General features: G+C 45.2%; 1 protein-coding gene across 10 annotated transcripts in view; it reads left to right on the top strand.

Annotated features, from left to right (window-relative positions):
• Positions 1 to 1,338: 1,338 nt before the first annotated feature.
• Positions 1,339 to 16,848, top strand: part of ARID1B (AT-rich interaction domain 1B) — a 405,422-nt gene continuing 389,912 nt past the window's right edge. For 2 of the 10 annotated variants that reach the window (XM_079146753.1, XM_079146749.1), the window contains exon 1: positions 1,344 to 5,149. In XM_079146753.1, the coding sequence (XP_079002879.1) occupies positions 3,356 to 5,149 (1,794 nt within the window). In that variant the 5' untranslated portion in view covers positions 1,344 to 3,355. Of the gene's footprint in view, positions 5,150 to 5,464; positions 5,572 to 16,848 lie in introns of those variants that run through there. The other 8 variants (XM_079146755.1, XM_079146754.1, XM_079146750.1 and 5 more) reach the window with 8 other exon arrangements.

Genomic DNA, 16,848 nt, shown 5'->3' with positions numbered 1-16,848 from the left:
AGTATCCAAAGCCTTATTCTTTAATAGTTCTTATTTGTAAAACCTTGACAGGGCTTTATTCTAAATTGCTTCCAAATTACGTAAAGAATACTGAGAAATATGATGGGCAGTGAATCGTGATAGCTTCAGCCATCGAGTAAATAAGTAGAACAGTAGAGAGGACTAATCTGAAAGCAAACAGTGTGATGGGCCACGAAGAAGCAAAAAGAACAGAACTGTGCAATTCTTAAACTACCATCTGGCTCCGTCTTTCAGTGGGCAAGCTGAAGAGCCTTTTATTCAGTACTCTAAAACTTATTCAAAAGGAGCAGTATTTGAATATTAATATTTTCATATAGTAAAAAAAAAAAAGAAAAAAGAAAAAAGAAAACCTTTTGTAACCAAAAAGGAATGTTTAACAAAATAATGGGGTAATCCTCTGGCTAGAAAAAGGCCTGGGGAGAGTCCGGTGGGTGGGAGGTCTATGGGCAGAGTGGCCCAGGCCATAGGAAGCTCCACACTTCACCTCCAGAGCGTCCTCGTGGTTAGAATGCTTAGTAAAGTTGTCATTGTGGTTTGAAATTTAGGCAAGAGGTGTAAAATTAAGGAACTCATTAAGAAAAACAAATGCAATGATTTGTTACCTTATTTCATCAAAAAGAAGGTTGAATGCCCTGGAGGAAAACTGAGGCAAGAGACATGATAGAGGCTGTAAGCTGTAGTTGAAACTGGGCTTTGGTGGAACAAGAGCCTATTTCGTCACTTTGGAACAGACCCCTAATAACAATTACTGTTTTGTTTATTAAGCCCTGGATTTTTAAATGAAACTGAGAGGCTTTTATTTGTTTTCCTGAGGTGTGTTTGAAAAGTTGGGTAAATATGAGCCCACTGTTTATCTTCAGCAAAGATGCTTTAGAAAAAGGTATTTTAGCATTCTCCATGGTTCAAAAGACAAAACCAAGTCCTGCCGGCTTTGTGTTGTGTTTCTCTTACAGGCTGCAGTGCCTTCTGTCTGCTTTAGGGTGTGGCATCTGCCATGGGGAGGAAAAACTGGCATGTGTCGCCTTTTATAGCAGACTGATTTCATTGTGTGGGGGCTTTTTTATTGCCTCTTGGTTGCAAATCTTCCAGTTGACTTGCTGAAGCAAATAGAATTAAATGAAATTTCAACTTATATATTTAATTCCTTTTTTTTTTTTTTTTTTTTTAGTTTCATGATTTTCTGACATGAAAAAATATTTGTAGGCAAAGGGCCAGAGCTGAACTTGGTGACTCATTTTCCCTTTTAGGATTAGTTATGAAAATAAGTGGCAACACATGGCTACCTTTGTATGAATTGACTTTTGATATATTTTATCAATTTGAAAAAAATGCACTTTTATATGTTCATATTTAGTTGGCTAGAAATACTTAAAACATAAACATGTAACCGATTTTAGAATAGATGTATAGACACACAACACATATATTTGCATATGAAAAACTTTAAAAATTCCAGTTACATGGTATAATGTGTATAATCACTATGTATTTGAATATACAAAAAGAGAAAATTCAGGAAAAAAATGTCAAACAGTCATACTAAGGAAGATGTAGTATTCTCCTGGCAAAAACTGATGAATGATTTGGCATGAATTCATCTTACAGTTCTGCTATTTTCTTACAGAGGATATACCCCATTTTCCAGTTGTTTGCATAGAATTGCAATTTGTTGTTTCTACACTCTATAATGACCCTTGGGTGTGCACCTGAGTCCCCCTCCCCACCAATTAGTCACCAGCTTTTCCCATCTATCCTTTTCTGTTTAGTTATGTAACATCTTGGTGCTTGCTCTAGCAAATAACCACTGTACTTGCAATCAACTAGTTTTCATGAAAAACTGAAGAATGAAATGATTTTGGAAAACTACCCTCTACTAAAAAGTCTTACAAATTATTTCTGTCAGCATGACCTCTGGGAAGCTCAAATGCTTTCTCTCAATGACAACCGTGGGTCCACATCAGTACAACTGAGCCACTGCATATGTTAACAAGTCTTGCTATTAAAGATCTTCAAAATGTTGCTAGTGGTAGATTCATAATAAAAACGTTAAACATTATATGGTGATAAGACAACAGATACTATTTTTTAGAGAACAAGGTATAGAATATTTCTCCTTTAGGATTAGATTTGACTGTCATTACTGATATTATATTTATTATATATAATGTCTACTTTGTTTTGTATTACTTAGAAATGAACTCACATCAAGAGGTTAATTGCACACATTAACCTCTGAAATGTGACCAAAGGTGTCATATGGATTTATGAAGATATGAGATAAAACTTAGCTGTCCCTATTAGGGCACCAAGAGTTAAATGTTCGTGTGAAAGTTGTGGGGCGCATGACACACCGCTTTACACATTTGTGAGGACATCAAAGTGCACTGTAAGAAAAATACTCCTCTGGGAACACTCTTGAGTTTCCTACCTATTCAAGGTGCCTTTAACAAGAGTTATGTAAACATTACCTACGGGGCAGCTGTAGTCAATGCTAAGCACTTATTGAGCTCCTGCTGTGTACAGGGCACAGAGCTCTTGGAATGCGGCTAACCTTCACCTACAGTCCCTAACGTTGCAACTGGAAGAAGTTGTGGGAATTAGCTGATGGCCCGAACTCAAGGCGCGGAGGCCAACGCTGTGGGAAAATTACATAACTCCTGGGAGAGACGGTGCTTTTGCTCAGACTGCCTAAATATTTCCTTTCTCCGCCGGCTGCTCGCAACCTCCGAGGCCAGCAGAGAACTTTGTCCCCAGCCCTTCTCGCTCTTTTGTCTGCTCGTCAGACTCGACTTTCGCTCGGCATCGCTCCTGGCCGACGCCGACGCCGTCGGCAAGGAGACCGGCGCGAGCCAGCGCGCAGCCCGGCCGCCCGCCGCCTGCTCCGAGCGCCGCGGCGGCCGGCCGGGCCCGCCGGTGGGTGCCGGCGAGGCTGCGCCGGGCGGCGGCGCCCGGGGCCGAGTCCAGTCCGCGTTTTGCGAGTGCGCAGGGCAATCAGGAGAAGTGGATAATAGTTGCCGGGGCTCGCTCGGCTCCCGCATGCCATGCTGGGCCCGGCAGGCTCCGGCGGCCGTGCCTTTGCCCATATCCGGGTTAGAGAGGAAAAGAGAAAAGTTTCATTTAAACCTGAACCCAAAACTTTCACCGTGAAAGCACACAGCGGGAGCAGGCCCAGACCGTAAGGCGTGCCCGGCGCGGCTCCCGCGGGCCTGCAGAGGGGGAGGGGGCGGCGGCGCCCCGGCGGGCCGCGTGGATGCGCGCAGGAGGGGCCGCGGACTGAAAGTGGGGGTATTGTCTCCCCCCGCCCCCCGCCCGGCCGCGCCACGCCGCGGCGATCATGGCCGCGCGGGCAGCAGCGGCGGCGGCGGCGGCGGCGGCGGCGCGGGCGCGGGCGGGCAGCGGCGAGCGGCGGGCGCCCCCCGGGCCGCGGCCGGCGCCCGGGGCCCGGGACCTGGAGGCGGGGGCGCGCGGCGCGGCGGCGGCTCCGGGACCCATGCTGGGGGGCGGCGGCGACGGCGGCCTGAATAATGTACACCACCATCCCCTGCACCCCCGTCACGAACTGAACATGGCCCATAGCGCGAGCGCCGCGGCCGCCGCCGCCAGCGCCAGCAGCGCCAAGAGCGGCGGCTCCGAGGCGGCTCTCAAGGAGGGTGCAAGCGCCGCCGCGCTGTCCTCCTCCTCCGCGGCGGCGGCGGCGGCGGCGTCCTCTTCCTCCTCGTCGGGCCCGGGCTCGGCCATGGAGACGGGGCTGCTCCCCAACCACAAACTGAAAGCCGTTGGCGAGGCCCCCGCCGCGCCGCCCCACCAGCAGCACCACCACCACCACCATGCCCACCACCACCACCACCATGCCCACCACCTCCACCACCACCACGCACTACAGCAGCAGCTAAACCAGTTCCAGCAGCAGCAGCAGCAGCAACAGCAGCAGCAGCAGCAGCAGCAGCAACATCCCATTTCCAACAACAACAGCCTGGGCGGCGCGGGCGGCGGCGCGCCTCAGCCCGGCCCCGACATGGAGCAGCCGCAACATGGAGGCGCCAAGGACAGTGCCGCGGGCAGCCAGGCCGACCCCCCGGGCCAGCCTCTGCTGAGCAAGCCGGGCGACGAGGACGACGCGCCGCCCAAGATGGGGGAGCCGGCGGGAGGCCGCTACGAGCACCCGGGCCTGGGCGCCCTGGGCGCGCAGCAGCCGCCGGTCGCCGTGCCCGGGGGCGGCGGCGGCGGCGGCGGCCCGGCGGCCGTCTCGGAGTTTAATAATTACTATGGCAGCGCTGCCCCTGCTAGCGGCGGCCCCGGCGGCCGCGCTGGGCCTTGCTTTGATCAACATGGCGGACAACAAAGCCCCGGGATGGGGATGATGCACTCCGCCTCAGCCGCCGCGGGTGCCCCCGGCAGCATGGACCCCCTGCAGAACTCCCACGAAGGGTACCCCAACAGCCAGTACAACCATTATCCGGGCTACAGCCGGCCCGGCGCGGGCGGCGGCGGCGGCGGCGGCGGCGGAGGAGGAGGAGGCAGCGGAGGAGGAGGAGGAGGAGGAGGAGGAGGAGGAGCAGCAGCGGCAGCGGCAGCGGCAGCGGCAGCAGCAGGAGCGGGAGCTGTGGCGGCGGCGGCCGCGGCGGCGGCAGCAGCAGCAGGAGGCGGCGGCGGCGGCTATGGGGGCTCGTCCTCGGGGTACGGGGTGCTGAGCTCCCCCCGGCAGCAGGGCGGCGGCATGATGATGGGCCCCGGGGGCGGCGGGGCCGCGAGCCTCAGCAAGGCGGCCGCCGGCGCGGCGGCGGGGGGCTTCCAGCGCTTCGCCGGGCAGAACCAGCACCCGTCGGGGGCCACCCCGACCCTCAACCAGCTGCTCACCTCGCCCAGCCCCATGATGCGGAGCTACGGCGGCAGCTACCCCGACTACAGCAGCCCCAGCGCGCCGCCGCCGCCGCCGTCGCAGCCCCAGTCCCAGGCGGCGGCGGCGGGGGCGGCGGCGGGCGGCCAGCAGGCGGCCGCGGGCATGGGCTTGGGCAAGGACCTGGGCGCCCAGTACGCCGCTGCCAGCCCGGCCTGGGCGGCCGCGCAACAAAGGAGTCACCCGGCGATGAGCCCCGGCACCCCCGGACCGACCATGGGCAGATCCCAGGTAACCCCCGCGCCGGCCGGGCCTGCTTCCGCCCGGGCCTCGCGCGCCGGAGCCCGAGTTTCTTTCTTTGCCGGGTACTTTTCGCGTCCTCTCGCGGGGGCGGCGGGGGCGCGGCGCCAGGGCCATTTCCTCGCGCGGCCGCCTCCCGCCCGGCTCGGCGCGCCCCGTGCCCGCCGCGCTGTCCGGGCCGCGCGGGGCCGCGCCGGGCGGGCCGGGCCGCGGACCCGCACCCTCGCCACCTCGGCGAGCCCCGGCCCCGGGACGGGCCAGTGCCCCAGGCCCGCCGCGGGGGAGCCGAGCGGGGCGGCGGGTCTGGGGAACCGCGCAGATCCGCGCGGCAGCGCCCGCAGCGCGCCCGGACCGGGCCGAGGGGGAGAACTTTCTCCCTCCGTCGGCCGCGAACGTTGCTCTCGGCTTCCGAGGTAAAGGCAGGGAAAGGAGGCCAGCCTGTGACAGCCCGTGCCGGGCCAGCTCGGCCGACCGAGGCGCTCGGTGCGGGCGTGGAGTTTGGACGTTCGCTGGCGGAACGAGGCCAGTGTGCAGCGGCGTGGAGGGGAGGCAGTCGATGGCTCCTGAGCAGGGCCGGGGACGTCCATTATCGGGCTCGGGCTGCCTGCAAGGAGTCACCTTCAGCGAGAGGCCGTGTTACACGAGCACATTCCGGATCGATGGAACTTATTTTGATCATGGATTAGACAGACATTTTATTCAGCATAGCTAATAAGTTTAGACCAGTGGAAAGGGATCTTTTCGGATCGTGTTTATTTGGGTTTTCTTTATTTTGCCGTCACCCAAGCCCTACAGCGCTTTTAGGAAGCGTCCTGTACTCTTGCTGTTCCTTGCTAGTAGGCTGAGCCTAAAGACTGACTTGATCTCCTTTGCAAGGTTTGGAATTTGAATTGTGGAGGTAAACTGGCTGTAATAGTCTCCAGACAGCTGCCTCTGAGTTGACATCTAATCTGCCATCTGATTGGCTCCCCTCTCACCATTGGGCATTTAGCACTGCTGATGTAAATAGAAGTGCTGAGCAGTACAGTCACAAAAATTCTTGCCACAAATAATAACTCTATTACAAGCAGATGGAAGGTTGAATATTATTTAGAGCTTAAATTGTTGTGAATCGTAGTTATTAGGATTAAATGCAGTAAAACATCATGCAGGGATTCAATATTAAACATGCACAAAACTCAGACCTTGGACAGTCTTACAATATGGACATTACATATATCATAGACTTTATTTGTAGGCTGAAGATTGACCATTGAAAAGTAATTAAACCACAAATTGTACCAATTTTTGGATTTGCAAGCTATTATAAAAGACTGCTCTTTACAAATTCAACAGTGAAAAATATTTTGAATGTATCAGCACGTAGTTTAATAAAACAAAAATTTTAGGATTCCAAAATGCAGCATCTTTTTGTGATATTTAATTAGCTTTATGACAAGATTAAGGCTATTCATTTTTAGTGATTGTATTTTAACAATTATGACGGTTTTAAAATGTTTGTGGATAAGGAGTTTTACTTTGAATTGGCATATTTAAAAAGAACGAAATGAGAAAACCATAATTTTTGCAGTAGACAATTAGTTAAAAGAGAAACCGTGGATATCCCTGTGAAATACTAGAAATCATTTTGCATTTGTTTTTGATTTGGACAATCTAGGAATCTTTTTCCTTGATTATTTTGTTAAGTTAGGTGACAAAATAGATTAGCTTTATTTGAACTGCTTTACACAGTGAATTATTGAAGCTACATTATAGACAAGTTGTACTGGGTGTTTCTTCCAAATAATCTTTCTTCCGTAGACATCTTAATGCTATGAAATCTTTAAAAAATTCTTACCTGGTAAAAGGGAATAACAGTGGTGGTGGATTATATGATTTTACTTAGCTCATTTATTTTAGGAAGGTATATTTTAATAATAATCATATTAGAGGATAGACTTGTCAGAGCGAGGGAAGGCCTGAATTTAACAAATAATCATGTAAATCTTGGCTTAATACCTTTTGTTAATGAAGTTTTCCTTTTAATGATAATGTTTCCTATTCTTGATGAAAAGGTTGTGATTTCAGTTTTTATTTTTGATTCATCCAAGTACAAATATTAAGGAGAAATGTAAATATACCCATGTAATTGATTTTAAAAAGATTTGCTTTGTCAGCTTGTTTTTAAAGGGGTTGTTTAAAATTCCCATCTTTGTAAAAACTACAGACAAATAAAGTTAGAGGCATATGTAGGTCCATGTTACTTTAGAGTATTATTTCTTGATAGTACCAGTGATTTTAAGTATTTAGTTTTCTTGAAATGAGAGTGAATCCATTTTGTCCTCACTATGACCCTTGGGAATGCTTTTTATCTTTGAGGGGAAAAATGACAGGACATTCGACCTCTATTCACATATTCTTTTTGGTATCTTACCAATAACATGTGGAATGTCTTTTTCATACTCCCCTCTTTTGCTTTTTGGAAGACTAGTGTTATTTAGTATTCGTTAGTGACAATTATGCTAGAAACAGTCATTTATCGAAAGTATTAAATTATTACCTGACTATAGGTCATAAAATACTACTAAGTCATTTTGTTAAATAATGAAAAAAAATTTTTTGAGCTTGAATACATTTAGTTTCATTTTTGATTTTAGGAAATGGCTTACAATGGGTAGCAAATGTTTTTGTAATTGGTAATAAAACACATTGGAGAGGGTCTTTTTAGAATGAAAAAAGCCATTTTATGAGTGAGTTTGTTACTGGATTTTTTTGAGATAAGTGTTCATATAGAGCAATCTCAAAAGGAACACTGAGGTCAGCTTACACATAGAGATTTTATGATGTCCACATTTGTGTTGAATTCCATTCATGCTATTTTATTTTCAGTTTTATAGAATTTAATACAATGTAATAAAAAAGAGCCTTACCATTAAAAGTGATTAGCTGGCTTTCAAAGCAGGAAGCAGCAAACTTGTTCCTGATTACCTTAAAATATATATAAGATACATTGTATCATAAGATTACCTGCTTACTCCTCCACGAAATCTGAGATTATTTGATATTTTAAATCTTATAAAGATTTTTGTGGCCTAAATTTACCACAGAAGGTATGAATAAGTGAAATTGGTGATTTAGAAAAGGCCCATCATTTAAAAAATGTAACAAAATGTTTACAGTTTACTGTTTTTCTGTTATATGGGATGAAATTATTATAGCTTAAAATCGTTTTTATTGAGAATCCTGATTTTTTCGTGGTATTTGATTTTTGTTTTTTTTTTTTTGTTGTTGTTGTTTTCTTAGTGGTAACCACCCAATGACACCTATCACTTAAATTTATGTTTATATTAATACTAAATCATTGAGTACCTTTTAGGGAACAACACATTCTTGCCTTTGGTCTATAGTGGGAAACAGTAATCCTTTTTTCCTTTGGTTTTATTGGTATGCTTTTAAGAATGAGTTTTTACTAGATTTTTTTATACTTGTTCATTTCTCTCAACGTCATCTTGTCTCAAAAGTGTGTTATGGATATGGGAATAATACAGATCATACTTGGACTCTTTGATAAATGTACTTAACCTCTAAATCTCGTTCCTTTACTACACCTTTAGTGAATAGAGAAGCATCCTCACTCCAGTATAAAAATGATTTGAATTCTGGTTTGAGAACCAATTTAAAAAACATAAGACAACGTACAGTAAGACTTTACTATATAAGCTCATTGGATAGTTTCCCTAGACCGACTTCTTTTAAAGAAAACAGGTGTAATAGAATGGGGTGGAAATTTTGGTTCTCTTTTTTATTAATGGACTTTATTCCTTTATAATTTGGGGTTGGGAATATTTAAAATGACAACTTCGGTATGATAGGAACTTCTCTAGAACACACGCTGACCTCACCGGCAAACCAGAGGACCTGCGCGTGTGCTTAACCCTTTCCTCTCCCGGGAGGAGGGTGGTTTGATTTACATTTGGTGGAGGCCCAAGACATTTTGCTCCTCATTTTGCGGGCTGATGGGTGGTGCAGATTCGGATGTTCGGCCTGGAGCTGCCTTAGCTTTGTGCGGCTCCTAGATCTGGAGGCGGTTCTCAATGCTGCGCAGTAGCCGACATTGCCCAGGTCCGAGATCTGTGTGCTTTGAGCCATGTTTTGTGCAAAAGGAAATGAGATATCACTCGTGTCACTTTCATTTTGGGTTGTGTATAGATTTGTACATTTAAGGTTGATATTTTTGTTTGCTAGAACTGTCACGTGTTTCTTAAAATCACAGATTTATGGAGGCTGAAATGAATATTGGTAAAACTCAATCCCATCGGTTTTTTTTTTTTTTTGCAATATTTAGATTTTCAAAATGGATATTATAAAAATTTTATGACATTTTACAGTTCTGTTTCTACTTAAGGGGCCATATCCCACCTCTTAGGCTTTTTTGAAATTGGGTAGTTTTTCGGTTGTGTCTTTTCTTAGAGGTGTCTTTCCTCGAACAGGAGGCTCTGCGAGTCCCTGTGGACCTGGAGAGCGAGCTGCTCGCTGGCTGTGTGCAGGCTCCAGGCTGAGGAATCCCAAGTCCCAGTTCCCTGCCGTGTGGGGGAGGAGCACCAAGCAGAGGCGTGTTGCCGCGCGAATGTGTTTACATGTCACAGACCTAGAATGCTATACTGTATTGCTTTTTCTAGTTTGGAGGTTATTTGCACAAGAATAAATCACCCTTTTTGGTTTAATGGGGTGATTCAGTGAATTAATTCAGAGTTTGGCATACTTTAGTGACTTTTCAGAAACCTGATGAAAAGAAAAAAAATTAGGTATTGTTTGGTTATCATTATCCTCGTGTCCTTGAGCATACACTATTTTATCCTATGCTAACATCTGAATATGGTTTACATAAACTGTAGTTTTAATGATTCACATTAACTGAATAAATGAATTTATCAAAGTATGATATGTGAGTCCACAGTAAGTTTTCACCAAACATATTTTACTTTCCAAGTTTTTAAGCTATAGGGATGGTAGGAAAACTATTTCCTAAGGTTTACTTATTTGAATAGGGTCCAGCAGGCAGTTTTCAAACCCACTTATGTATGGATCAGTGCCAAGAATATTAGAAAGCTACTGTTTGACAGATGAATTAATGATGAAATTAAATTATTTCTTGATTGATATTCATTGCTGAAAAGGAAACTAAAGCCTCTAAGTCTTAAGCATTTCTGGTTTACCAGTAGACACTCTTATTTCCATTATTAAAATCAGGTAGATGGCAGCAGAATCTGTAGGGGATTGTTGTAGCAAGTAGTTCTTTGGAACTCACTGAGGCTCAGCCTCTCGGGACCTTCTCTGAAGGGTACACTTCTCAGTGTCTGGTCTGGCCTTCATGAAAGGTGAGTCTGGAAATCCAGATGAGACTTATTAGGGGACGATTCTGGAGGGGAGGTCCTACCTGATGAAATCCAGGAGAAAATCTGCATGGACAACACTGTACTTTATTTTGGTAATGGGGTACTTTAAAAGTCATACATATATAGGTGTGTATTTTCTTCCGGTGCTAAAACACACACACCTCAAAGCTGCCGTTTTGCTCGTCTAGAGGAGCGCAGGCTGGTAGTTGAATGCTGCTGTGCAGCCACAGCCCCGTCCAGCGCCAGTTTTCATCTTCTAGAAGTATTACTCTTCATTTTCTTCGTGTCAGACTTTGAAATCGCTAGCTGTTGCTGGGAGTTGTGAGTGATCTTGTTTCTGTGACAGTCCGCTTTGCCTTTTCTTAGTCTGTTGGTAAAGCCTTCCTCCGCAGTCCCTGGGAATGCTGGTGATCTTGTTTGTTTGTTTTTATTAGTCCATCACTTCTCCGCCTTTCTAACTTTGGGAGAATCTTGCAGATTTGGTCTTTTTGGAGCTGTGTCGTGTAGGTTAGTTGTTTCGTTGGCAGGTATGTCATCAAAAATTTGAAAGCAGCTTTTTGGAACTTTTCTAAAATTTGAAGGTTTGGGTGTTTTTTTGTTTGTTTTTGAGTGAAACCTGGGCCTTGTTTGGATGATCAGATGTGGAAATAAACTCTTACCATGATCTCTTTTCCTTTTTCATAGTTTGTGTATCGCTTGCATTTTTAGCCTCTCTTTAAACATTGTTAGTTGTTTTTTTTTCCCTGTTAGTGAAGATCATTGGCAGTGGTCGTTTTTCCTCTTCTTGGTGTGCAGTGGGTGTTGGGGCTTCCCTTTCGTCCATCCTGGGGCAGACAGTCAGGCCAGGTGATGCTGAGTCCTCTTTGGTAGGATTCTCTGCTCTCCCCCATGTGGTTGGTTAGCTTTTATTCCTCTGAGAATTACAGAAATTCCCTGTACATGGAAAAATTCCTAAATTAAGACAGTTGGCCTTTTAATTAAATTTAAAAGGCTGCTGCAAAGTCATACTTCTTTCTTATGAATAGGCTTTTGTTTGTGTGTTTGGATAAAATATTAGAATTATTTTTTAATTGCTGTTGATAACGATAGGTAAGTCACCTGTTCACCTGATCAGTTATGTGTTTTAGTGCTGGATTTTGTAGAGGGTATAGAGGAAATGGATGGCTCTTTAAGAAGCAACAATTATTTCTTTAAAGCGTAAACATTTTAGTATTTATGTGTATTTAGTATTTATGTGCTGTGAGATGTCTGTTAGGTAAATGTCCACTCCAGATAATCAGATAGCCAGTCCATGCAGAACACCCATTTTCTCAGTCAGCCTGGGTGAGACACAGGCAGCAGCCAGGGTCTGGGTTGCTGCTGTCGCCTGTGTTTGCTCCCTGGATTATGGATTTTGGCATCATGATTTAGAACTAGCTCATTTTAACAGAGCGTCCATAGCAGCATTGTGGGTCAGCAGCCTAGTGGCCCAGTTTTTTGGGTGGGGGAGTGGATTTGTGCAACACAGGTCATTATGGATTGATAGGATATGGCTGTTGTTATCTCTGACTTTCCATTTCTCCCAGTCAGGTATTGACTTTGTGCCAGAGCAAAATGTAGATCCACTACAGAGAATAATAACTAAAAAAGGGAAAATATAATCACTTTCAAATTTATATAGAATGGTCCTTTTCCTTTTTCTCAGTTTTCTACATTACACAGACTCTTGGAAAAAAGTTAAACAGTCTGCTCAGATTTAGGAAGACACTTAGATTGCTGGGGTATTTTTGGTAACTGTTTAGATAATGTATGCTGGCTGAGGAGTAAATTCAGCTACTGCTTCTGGGTCCTGAAATAAACCTTTCAGAAAGCGAGGCAGTGATGATGAGTGGAGGCAGTTCCGGAATTCTTAGTATCATCTCCTGTTTCTTTTTGTGATGAGCATCTTAGAAGCTCAACTATTTGCCATACTTCATAACCTGATTTTTATAAAACGATTGGCAATTCCAAGATTGATTAAGAATTTGGCATCTAATTTTTGAAATATTAAGAACCAGTCATACATCAAGCTATAAGCTTATTGTGACATCCTTTAAATTTTGTTTCCAGTTTATATTCTTTAATAATGAATTCACTTTACCCAGTGAATTATGATGACCTTGGAAACAAATGGGAAACATTGCTACTGCTGAGCAGGTATCTTTGTGAAGAAGCAGACATGTTTCCTAAGAGACCGACTTGCTTGTTGTGTACTCGTCCATTTCTGATTATGAGGACTGTGCGAGGAAAGACTGTCATGACGCGTCCTGAGATACTGGAAAGATCATGGCTTGGAAGTAAGTGGTCAGACTGGGCTCATTTGTGGACTCGGGTGCCCGTTCACTCTGTCATGCAGCAGGGGCTCAGCCTCTGGAGTGTGGCCGCAGGCAGCTTGTTGAAACCTCCCCCCAAGTCCTGGAGGCAAAACCTTTGGCGGCTCCTCTTTGCCCACCTGCCTTCCCACCGTGGGTGGGGCTGGGTTTCTAGTTCTCTGCCTGGTCCTGCCGCACTTCAGGGTGTGGTTGAGGACAAGCCCTTGCCTACAATTAGGTGATGCCCAGCCCTCCCTGCTGCACATTCTATGCCACTTTGAATTGTTGAACAGAGTGCCTAATCACCTGGGCACCATTGCGCAGCCTGGTAAATGGCACCAGGTCCCAGACCACTTCACTGAGTGTAAACTGAGGCCTGTGCTAGGACTCACTTTTTGTGCATTCCATTGTAATTTTCCCCCTGAAGTGTAGTTTGGTACTGTTTGGAACTCTTGGTTTTGGTAACTGATTGAGATGCAGTGGCCGATGTCATTATACCCAAGTTTCTACTCTGTTCCGGGTTCGTGCTTAGTGTTAATTATTAAGTTCCCTCCTCTGACTGTGCGAAGTTTTGCACTTCTTAGGCCTTACCACATGCATGACCTGCAAAAATGACTGGCTTTTCAGAAGTACTAGTTTTTGCCAAGGAACAAAGTTTCAAAAATTTAAAACTAGCAGTCTTGGAGCTTTTGGGTGCTGAACTTTGGCTTCTTATTGGTTAAATAACTTGCTTCTGTGTCTGCTTCAACTTCACGGATTCTATTCATATTTGGTCCCTAATAGGATTGTGATTCATTGCACCTGGAGGTTAGGACTGCTCTGCAGTAGTTGAAACAGGGAAAGTCAAGTCTGAGGATGCCAGGAGCTGCCTCAAACAAGTAAAGAACAGTTCTGTTTGTTTTATGCTGAGATTTATGAAACAAAATTTAATTCTATTATGAACAAATACTTATTGAGCACCACTTGGTACTTAAGATACAGAGAATAAATACAGTATATGATCCATAATTTTCTCTGGTGAACTATCATAAACTCCTGGTGTTTTACGGAGTGGAAATTAAGGTGAATGACTTATTCTTTTGCAGTTCTTACCCAAAAAAGACTGTGTCCCTCAAAATGCATCATCTGGGAAATGTTGGAAGAGTAGTTGATAATGTATCCAAAATGAATGTTTTCTGAAGACTTTATTACCCATTTTCAATATCAGTCACAAGGAAATCTGTCCAGGCAGTGTTCACTAACTGGAAGGCCAGTGTACAGTACTTGGAGATTGTTCTTGGGTGCTGTGATGTTGATGAGACAGTGACCCTAATTTGGATTTTATTTTGGGTGCCATTCGTATGATGTTTTCTGATAAAGAAATGACTTCATATTATCATTAGCACAAAGGATCTAATATTTGGGTCATTTAACCACCTTACTGAACAGTCTTGTATACGTCAGGGCTTCTTGCCATCATTCCAAGAGTATGGACGTCAGACGTGTGGTGCTTGCTGTGTGCTTTGCTCTGTGCTCGATGATGGGGTCCCTTGGTGACTAGGGCCTGATGATTAAGGACAAGTGGGCTGGGGAGATAGCTCAGTTGGTAGAGTGCCTACCTCGAATGCACAAGGCCCTGGGTTCAATCCCCAGCACCACAAAAAAAAAAAAAAAAAAAAAAAAAAAAAGACAAGTAAACATGCCCACCAATGCAGTATAGGTTAGTATTGTTAGAGGGCCACTTTGCGTAGAGTAGGTTGAGGGGTGGGGTAGGAGCAGAAGGCTCTTGCTGATCAGCTAAGACATGACTGATGAACAGAAGTTAACCTGGTGGAGAGGCAAGAGGATGGAAGCAGGGGCAAGCTTAAGAGCCAAAATTCAGGTGAGAGAACCTGGAAGTTTGAACATATACTAGCTGTGTTTAACTCAGGCAAGTTACTTCATTTCTCTGTGCTTTTTATTTCCTCATTTCTAAAGGAATGAGAAATAATAGTTAATTCGTAGAGTTAATTCATAGTGTTTTTTTTTTTTTTTTTGAGGAGTAGACTTTATAAGGTACTTGCTTATTACCTGGTGTGCCCTGTGCCCAGCTCCTCTGTCTTTTTACCTTCTCAAATGTTTAGTCAGTTAGTGAGTGAGCATTTCTGAAATGTTCATTGTAGTTTTCCTGTTTCTTAAAAAAATAGTGATATTTTTAGGAAAAGATTGATATTTGAAGAATTTAGCTTTGTCACTATCAACAAATACTTAGTGACCTTAGAGTGTAGGGCACTGGTCTGTCCAGAAAAATATGTATCCAGAGACTATTTGCATAGCTGTTAAACATTATGTTCTTTGTTGAGCATAGTGGGATATCCTTAAGTTACTAAGTAAATATTGGTGATTAAATTAATTAAGTTAGTTTGTGGGAAATTTTTATATTGCTTCCTATTCCACTTCATTAGAATTATGGGTTGAACAGCTCTGGCCTCATAGCAATCTAAATTTTGAGTTGAGGGAAGTTGTTGGTAGGCAGACAACTTCCAAATTGGATCTTTTGCTTCTAATTAACTTTCTGCCTGTATTAAGTAAGTTAAAATTATAGTCCCACTCATTAGGAGTTTGCTGGCCTTGAGAATCTTCTCTTCCCTGCCTTGGCCAGCCACTTCCGACCAGGCGACTGTGCGTGAGTACAGGACCTCGGGCAGGAGGGGCCCAGCCTGCAGTGGAGACTTGCTTACAGCTCTGGGTTTCCCCCTTCACCTGGTGTCCATCCTGCCCTTCCTCCTCCACTGTGAGATTCATCAGAACTACAAGCACTTGTAAACACCAGTATTTACTTTTATTCAGCAATCGGTTAATGAAAACTGGAGGCAAAAAGCAGTTTTGGGTTTTGTCTTTGATCACGCTGTAAGTTCTGTGACGTCCATGTGACTACGTTATTAGTGAGAAGGGAGAGAGGAATGGGGGGAGGTGGGGAAGAGGAATTGTATTTAAGACAGCGGTGCCTGGATAGCTTAAAGGAATATGATTTTTGTAGCCTAAATACCCTTTTGTGGTCTAAGTAGTTTCGTGCTTCGTGGCAAAGCTAATGCAAAGAAGTTGTAGTCAGCTGGTAAGATATTTGAGCCAACCAGTTGTCAGTATGTTGAAGTTTTATTATTATCTAGAAATTTCATATAAATTATTTTATTAAGAGGAACGTGCGCTAGCATAGCTAAACTGGTGAAGCTGAAATCTGCATTCGTTTTGTGTATGTGGTATTTTTTTAGGGACCGAGAAAGTTTTTCACGTGTGAAATAAACTAGGTAGTGTGTACGACATCACATGATCAAAATATTTTCCCCCTTGTGCTGCCAGAAGCTATCTATTGCTTTTCAACAGTCTTACTTGTCGGGCATGGCGCCAGGATGTTTAAGACAGCCCGGTACGTGAGCCGCTCCATTCTTAACCTCTGCGACTGAAGTGCCGTGACCTTCACACATGTAGATTAGCCATGTGTTCTGTGAATTGAAACTTGCTGCCTCAGGAAGAAAGGGTTTTTCTTTTTATTCCACTGGGAATTTGACAGCCATTCATCCCTGACCTGGGCAGAGGTAATGCAAGGAAATCGGATTCCCGTGGACCGCGCACGACGGGCGGCACAGGCCGGGCCCACAGGCAGGCAGCGTCCTCCGGCCAGCGGGGCCACGTGCCCAGGTGCAGGACCTGCAGTGCAGCAGCCGGCCCGATGGCAGGACGGCGTCGCCTTAGAGAAAGAGGGCCCCTCTGCGCGCCTTTCTAATGAGCCCTGACCACTCTCTTTTCCTTTCTAACCTGCTTTTGAAGTCTCTTTTGGATTTTTGCTTATTTTCTATTGCTACTTGAGAGTTAAGTACCTTCAACCCTGTGGGCGGTCCTGGCCTTAGATGCATTTGATTTAGATGGGCCTTTCAAAGGTAGAAGTCACTAGAAACCTGGAGAGATGACGTGTCGGAAAGTGACAGCTTCTTGTCTGTGCGGTAAAATTCTGAACTGAATTGATATT

Source organism: Sciurus vulgaris (genome assembly GCF_902686455.1).
Source record: "Sciurus vulgaris genome assembly, chromosome: 7".
Taxonomy (NCBI): domain Eukaryota; kingdom Metazoa; phylum Chordata; class Mammalia; order Rodentia; family Sciuridae; genus Sciurus; species Sciurus vulgaris.
The sequence above is the reverse complement of the archived record's forward strand: the minus strand, read 5'-3'. Positions and strand labels throughout refer to the sequence as shown.